This window comes from Chanodichthys erythropterus, chromosome 20 (genome assembly GCF_024489055.1).
Source record: "Chanodichthys erythropterus isolate Z2021 chromosome 20, ASM2448905v1, whole genome shotgun sequence".
Lineage (NCBI taxonomy): Eukaryota > Metazoa > Chordata > Actinopteri > Cypriniformes > Xenocyprididae > Chanodichthys > Chanodichthys erythropterus.
The window spans coordinates 7,671,074-7,679,334 of NC_090240.1; the positions used below are offsets into that span (position 1 = coordinate 7,671,074).

Here is an 8,261-nt window from a genome sequence, read left to right on the forward strand (position 1 = left end):
GAAAATATCAATATAACATTTCCATAGACAGACACGTTGCCGTAATGGACCTCCTGCGATGACAATGGTTTTGTCTGTCCTCTTAAGCCAGCTTACACTTTTCTCCATATAACCACAAAAAGAAAACTAAACGCCAGAATTGATTCTTCACCTGACTTCTCTCTTACATTTCATCTGAGGTTCACTTCCGTGATCCCAGAGGTCCCCCGTAGCGCACGACGTCCCAGTAACGGATCTTCTCACCAGCGGCGTGGAAAGGGGTCCTTTAACCGAGCGTCATACATTACACCTCTACCTAAATAAACATCTCATTTTAAACGCAATATGATTTTTTTTTACCCCTCTTCTTTATAACAAAGGAAAAACAAAACTCAAAGCTGCTCACTGGCCTGAGAAAGGCCTCTGTTTGCCAGGCTTTGGCCAATGAAGAGGATTTAGAGAAGAGAAACAACCATCAATCAGGAAAGGAGGGGGCGGCAGAGGAAAGGAGTTACGCAGACGCTTCAATGGTGCACTCTCTCGCCAGATGACCGGTCTTGCCGCAGTTGTAGCAGTTCACCTCAGTGGCCTTGCTGCACTGCACCGCCACGTGACCAATCTCACCACACCTGTGAATCAACACGCATTTCAGTTTTCTGACCAATTCAAGCCCTTCATCCAGCACTCTGTTCGGCAGTAGTAGTAGTTCAAAATGTGAACGTGTGTACTATCGCTCATGTCATCCCAAACTTGTGTGCCGATATGTTTTCTGCTGAACCTAAAAGGACACATTGTTAAAAAGAGTCACATAGCTCTCAGCAATAAAATGAGTCTACATTAGCCGTGTTTCCGCTGTCGGGCCTAAAGCTAGTGCGTGCCAGGGCCAGTCGCGTTTCCACGGTCACTTCCGGGGCTTGATCGTGCCTCATCGGGGCTTCCTCGGGGCCAACGGCCCACCGAATACCTTGGTCCAAAGCGGGCCAGCTCGGGCTTGAGGGAGTGGTTACGAACAAAGGCGGAGTTTATCTGTGTGTGGAGACGGAGGCGCCGATGATTACATGTAGGTTACCAGCTTACATCAGCATTAAAGACTTTTAAAATGATTTTAGCTCAAAACTCACTTTCAGACAGCAGCAAGTGTTTGAAATAACTTCTGTTTGTGAGCCGATGTGGATTCTGATCACAAAGACCAAAGTAAACATGGTAAATACGACGGCTTGAAGAAATCAGACAAATATACGTAGGCTATCACAATCGTGTATTTATTTTAATCTGTCAGCACGTCTTGTCTTTCAACGGACTGATATCCATATTTAGCTCCCCATATTTCATAAAATAAAGCAACTCCATGTTTTTGGGATTCTGTTTCTCTGTCACTGGAGAATGCTAAAGCTCCTCAGGTCGTATTTTTGGTGGAAAATTTGTAGAAATTATTATTCTTTGTAAATGTGATGTAAACATACGGTCCTATGACTACAAATAAACAAAAACAGACGAGACTGAATAAGTACATTTGTCCTCTTTTGAGAAATAACAGTAAATACCACTTTATTTCTGTGACTAATGTTTAATCTTGACACAAATTAATTCATTATGATTAATTTGTTTGGTAAAACCTCGATGCTTGGGTTTTTAAGTTAAGTAAACAACAAAATGCCAACAAACGCCTGCTTTTATCATGTTCACTTTACAATCTCGCTAGTTTCCATTGATTTCTTTCTAATTATTTTTCTGATAAAACTCCCATTTGTTTGTGAAATGACAGGTTTTGTGACGTTGTTCCACAGAGGTGTGTTACGGGCGGGTTTTAGTGAAACGCTGCAGAGCTTCTGGCCCGACGGTGGAAATACAGCGTGATTTTGGGCTCGGTGCTGCAAGTCCGGGGCTATTAGCCTAGCTTGGTCCGCTGAAAGTGGAAAAGCGGCTAATGACAACACCCATAGCATACACTCACATGGTGAATACTGTTCAAATTCCACATACAAAAATACAGACACTAGTGAGGCTGCGAAATACATTCTAGGCGGAAACTGAAAATTCTGAATGCGAAAATGTATTGATAGAGGTATTTTAGTCAGGTATTGTATCAAAGTCATAATTTAGGTATTGTGACTCCAGAGTGTAGCAGATCAGTGAACCATCGTCATTTTACCAGAGTTATACCTGGATATACCACAGCAGCCCAGTAGGGCTATTGCAAACAGAAACAAGTCTACTACAAAGAAATTTCATGTTGACACGTTATTTGAGTGGACTTTGCTTTTTTCTGGTGAGTATGAGCATTACATGAGTGGAGCGTTTGCTTGGGACGTGAGAGAGTCGAGCGCACATACATAGAGAAGGGCGTCACACCACGCAATAGCCAGAGTGAAACCTGAGCGCTGAACACTGAGGGGTGGGGAGGCATGTATTTCCGGCTATTTTTCTCTTTCGATAATTTTCGCTGGCTAAAATTTTGGTGATGCCCATGGCAAAATGCCAGCAAAATAATTTTTAAAAAATGCCCCAAAAATTCAAGATATGGGGCAAAAAATGTCCCTGTGTAAGTTTCTTGTTTTTAATATTTATAATTGGATAGTTACCTATACCACACACATGAGAAAGAGTGCTGTTTTCACTGGGATCAACACTGTTGCAAATGTGATATTGATTTTATACAAGTTCAATAAATGAGAAGTTAATATGAGGTGAATTACATAAAAAAAAATTTAAAGATATATATTAATATTGTAATAATAATGTAATATTGTCAGTTTTGGCTCCATTTCACCAACGAAAATTGTTCGAAACAGATCCATAGTAGAGCCATTGAGCGCAACACAGTGATGTTGCGTTACTGAATGAATCGGTCTAATGAATGACTCAGCGACTCACTCATGAAGACAGTAGGTGTGTTCAACTTGAATCAGTCTGCGTAGCGCACTTGCCCAGATGTCAATTGAACACAATGTTATGAGATCGCTGGATGAGGATAAGCTTTTGCAGCACTCAGTTATCTGAAAGCCAAGTTCTAAACGTCACAATCGGAGTAAGTAAAATGTTTCCTCTTGATGTAGCCTTGTATTCATATTGTATTAGGCCCACTAATTCCTATTAAATCATTCAAAACCTAATCCATTCTCCAATTTTTATTTCTTTGCTCTCAGTGCCTGGTCATTACACTGCCCAAAGTGCTATCTGAGGGGCTGAGAGAGTGACGAAGAGTGAATGCTGTTATGCCGTAATTGTAAATGGTTTTTGTCAAAATGATTGAAAGTGTGGAAAGTAAAACAGAGAACGTGTTTAAAAATAAACTATTAAAGGGTTAGTTTACCCCAAAATTTAAATAAATGTCATTTATTACTCACCCTCATGCCGTTCTACACCTTTGTTTATCTTCAGAACACAAATTAAGATATTGTTGATGAAATCCGATGGCTCAGTGAGGCCTCCATAAACAGCAATGCCACTGTAAATCTTAAGATCCATAAAGGTACTAAAAACATTCTTAAATCAGTTCATGTGAGTTCGGTGGTTCTACCTTAATATTATAAAGCAACGAAAATACTTTTTGTGCGCCAAAAAAAACAAAAAAAAAAAACTTTTCAACAATATCTTGTGATGGGCCGATTTCAAAACACTACTTTGGAGCTTTACGAATCGAATCAGTGATTCAGATCTCCTATCAAATGGCTAAACTGCTGAAATCACCTGACTTTGGCGCTCCTAATCTCTGATTTGATTCGTAAAGCCCTGAAGCAGTGTTTTGAAATCGGCCATCACGAGACATTGTTGAAAAGTCATTATTTCGTTTTTTTTTGGTGCACAAAAAGTATTCTCATCGCTTTATAATATTAATATTGAACCACTGAACTCACATGAACTGTTTTAAATATGTTTTTAGTACCTTTATGGATCTTGAGAGAGGAAGTACCATTGCTGTCTATGCAGGCCTCGCTGAGCCATTGGATTTCAACTAAAATATCTTAATTTGCATTCAGAAGATGAATGAAGGTCTTACGGGTGTGGAACGGCATGAGGGTGAGTAATAAATGACAGAATTTTAATTTTTGGGTGAACTAACCCTACAAGAGTGAAAGATGAGATAATGTTAGAAAAAGCATACAATGATTTTGGGGCAGTTTACACGACATCATTTTCAACTAAAAACTTTTTATGCACTTTGATCGTATACAACAGTGTTTTGGGGTCCTGAAAACACAAGCTTATGAAAACGGGTTTCAAAGTGCAAGTTTTTGCAAACAATACTGTTATTGTCTCTATGTAAACTAGAAAAACTTGAATTTGTGAATATGGCGATGTCACGTGCATTACGTGTTCGGACTAAAGGTGCGTAGTGTTTCCTTACAAAGTCACATCGCCAATTACTGGCCTGGCATGAATAATACAGCATTTTTAGTCGTTTTCACGGATCCGTGTGAACAGGGATCGTTTTGACAATTTTGTTGTCCGTATGCAAATAACGTCAACGATTTTCTTTTTAATTTTTAGTACATTGTTGTCACGTAAAAGTACCCTTTTCTGCTTCTTTGAAATGGACCTCCTTTTGGTTGCAGCATAGGGGTGAGTAAATAAATAATTCTTATACTTGGGTGAACTATTTCTTTAAAGACTTGTGGAATTGACTTACCGGTAACATTTCACCTTGTCACATAATTTCTGGATGTGTCCGAATCCCCCGCAGGAGTAGCACTTCTGCTCGTTGGCGTGATCACAATCGCGGGCCACGTGACCGGCTTTGCCGCAGTTATAGCAACACTGCTCTCTTTCCTTTTTGGGCTCTTTACAGTCTCTGGAAATATGACCACTCCTGTGGCAATTGTAGCATGCTGTATTTAAACAACAACAACAGAAACCCTTTAATCAACACTATAGAGGGCCAACGATGGCAAAATTTGTAATTAACGGAAGTGTGATGAGACGGAGCATCTTACCATCCTCCGTCTGTTCACAGTCTCTGGCGATGTGGCCCTGCTCTCCACACCGGTAACAGAACAGATCTACAGAGAGAGAGAGGACACATTAGTCAGCACTGCTTCAGGACAAACGCAGCGTGTGTTTAAATGACTCAAGCATTCCTACCCTTTCCTCGTCCCCGGCCCCTGCCACGACCGCGGCCGGCGTTAGGACAGTTTTTGATCCAGTGTCCGGAGCGGCCACATCCAAAGCACTCACTGGTACTCATGTCCATTATCTGTGGAAATGACGTCACAAACTCGGTCATCATTAATGCCAAACATACAGTGTTACAGATCTCTCGTAAAAACACATTAAGTTTGTTACAAGGTTTAAAAGTTCACGTGGAAACCTCAAGCTGCAAAGACGAACGTTAACAAGAAAAAAAACGTCTATGTTTAGGATTTTTTTACATTGAGGCATTATTTTTCATAACAATTATAAGTGTTTCTATACATGCAGTTTCTGTATCCACATAATCTAAGTTCATTCATTCCTTCTCAAAAGCACATTTTCAGTGTCAACTCTCATGATTGATATACATATTTCTAGGATAGTCGATACAATATTACTGGAACTGAACTTTGTTGTGTGAACTTGCTAGCATAATTGTTACACCCAACTTTAATAACTTAAATAATCCAAACAAACATAAAAAGCCCTTCCCAAGCTCATGTGAAGGATGACTGTAAATGGGAATGCTGATGGCACATGGCACGTGTCCTAGCGTCAATGCTACTGCTAAAGACTAGCAAACCTGACAGAATTAACATTGAAAACAATCATAAATACTCATAAATATATTTAAACTGAGGTGTTATGAAAAAAAACTAAACATCTGCGTGATGTTTTAACACCTGTACTAATCATCAAATCATACAACAGCGTATGGAAACGCAGTAACTGCTCTCAGTTACACTAGAGCACAGCCTGCATATGAAATCAATAATACATGCGTTTATAGATATTACTTATAGGGAATAAAATGACACACGACTGAAGGAAAGTCACGTGTAGACGCTCCACAACCTCATAGCCTCAACACTGGGCCTCATCATTCTAGTTCAACACAAAAACTTCACAAATACACTAAATTCTATCAATATTCTGCCGTGCTGTGTGTATTTATGATCTGCTGTGGGTTTTATTTTAGGAATCACACACGTGCACGTGCACTTATATGAGACTTTCCCGCGCAGGCACGAGCTGCTGCAGGCCTCAGCTAGCTCAACGCACGTGATTAAACACGCACTCGCTACACACACGAACCCCGCAGTCAACATAATCAAAGACAGTGTTAAAGATGTACCTGATCATTAAGTTAATATGAATGAAACCAGTTGAAATTGTGAGTTTATCGCTAATAACATTTGTACTCACCTATAACGGAACACTAGCCTGTTAGCTGTGACTCACTGCTGTTTACTCCTCCCTTCAGCACTGCGCATGAATCCACTGAGCGACAGATACAGTAGCCAATAAGAGATCCCGATTTAGAGCGGGATAACCAATGAGGATCGAGTGCCTGGAGACACCCCTCCGTTCTGTCCAATCACTGATCGAAAAGATACACCGTCCTGCCCACACAAACAACCCCGTTGAAAATGTTTAGAATGGGATATTATCGTTAGTTATCTTCTCTAGCCGGGTTTTTCAAAACCAGTCTCAAAGTCTGATTTTTTTCTTATATATATATATATATATATATATATATATATATATATATATATATATATATATATATATATATATATATATATATATATATATATGATTTTTTTATTTTTTTTTACAGTCTATGAGTAGGAGTAGTGGGCGGACAACTTCTGTCGGTGGCGTACTAGCATACTACTATTACTATTTCTGTCATATTTTATAATAGTATGCTGTTTTGAATTCAACCATATTAATTTATTACGATACAAAATTAGCGTCACGCTATTAAAAACTGCATCCATGTCCACAATTACCGGTAAATGTCAAGAAAATCTAGACTTATCTATTAGTATACCATGTGTACTAAGTATGGTCCTCTTTTAGTACACTCTGCATTCAGTCAACCAACTATGGTCAATCAAAATGGCTTAAACCTCATTGTATATCTTGGCACAGCATTTGGACTTAACCATAATTTCTTATAAAGTAAAATAAATAATTTACAAAATTATTTATAGATGTTATCATGTAAATGCAGCCATTAGTAGATATATCCATAGGCTACTGTCTGTGATAAATGTACTTTTTGTAACACATCATCTGAGGATATTGAACATTTATTTCTTTATTGCCCTTTTTCTATTTCTTTGGACTGACTTTAAAATAGTCATAACAAAAAAAATTAAACAGAACTCTTGATTTAGAACCCCATGACATTTTACTTTGTTTTCAAAACCCATGTTTTTCTCAAAAACAAAATTATGTTACTAATCTTTTAATTATTTTAGCAAAGTTTTATATTCATAAGACAAAAATAACTCTAAAGAAACCCTCATATATGACCTTTTATAACAATATATTTTGAAACTCTTTCAAACATGAGATCACAGAACAAAAAGCTTATAAAAACAATACAAATTCTAAAGCTTTTCAAATTCATGGAACTGCCCTAATAATATGTCGCACTTTGTACCCTATTATTTTTTTCTTGTTTTTAATTGTTATTTTTTTGTATACATTTTCTTTTTTTATTTTATTGTTGGTATTCGTTGTTTTATATGCTCTGATGTGTATTACAATGTCTTATATTTGTCTTGTAAAATAAAACACACACACACACACAAAAAGTCAACCCACCCACCTCACGCACACACACACAAAGAGAGAGAGAGAGAGAGCAAGATAAAGATATGATATAAATATTAATAATTAATATAAGATCTTAGACAAAGAATATATCTGATGTTTGAATCTCTGAGTGAAATGCTTCTGAAATGAATCCTTTGTAAACCGTCACCTATGTGAGCCATTCATATTGTGTTCATGAATATCATTTAAAAATATATAATAGCCATGTTGCTTAAAGCAGAACTAAGTAACTTTTTTACCGTCATAAATAGTTTTCTAAGTCGTTACGATGGTTAATTGACTTGTAGTGGTGTGTTTGAGGCGAGCACTAACCCCCTCTGGGTCTACACCAGAAAACAGCACTTGCAAGTTGAGCTTCGCAGACCCGACACAATCTCGTCTCATGTTCACGTTCACGCGAGAGTGATAAAATGCTTTACGGTAATTCAATTATATTATGACTTTATAAGACAATTTCAAAAATTACCCATTTCTTGTACTGTATTTGCAAAGCTACTGCGCTGGTGAGCGTTGTAGTCGTT

The 8,261-nt window shown here is 38.1% G+C and overlaps 1 protein-coding gene across 2 annotated transcripts; it reads right to left on the reverse strand.

Annotated features, from left to right (window-relative positions):
* Positions 1 to 65: 65 nt before the first annotated feature.
* cnbpa (CCHC-type zinc finger, nucleic acid binding protein a) lies at positions 66 to 6,389 on the reverse strand. Of its 2 annotated transcripts, none has more exons than XM_067371093.1 (5): positions 6,316 to 6,389; positions 5,062 to 5,173; positions 4,914 to 4,979; positions 4,610 to 4,808; positions 66 to 608 (listed from the first exon to the last, which is right to left on the reverse strand). In XM_067371093.1, exons 2-5 carry the CDS (start codon positions 5,168 to 5,170, stop codon positions 491 to 493), a joined length of 492 nt encoding a protein of 163 aa, XP_067227194.1. In that variant the 5' UTR covers positions 5,171 to 5,173; positions 6,316 to 6,389; the 3' UTR covers positions 66 to 490. The 2 variants fall into 2 exon arrangements, with proteins under 2 accessions (XP_067227194.1, XP_067227195.1); XM_067371094.1 differs by lacking the exon at positions 6,316 to 6,389 and adding an exon at positions 6,245 to 6,272.
* Positions 6,390 to 8,261: the final 1,872 nt, after the last annotated feature.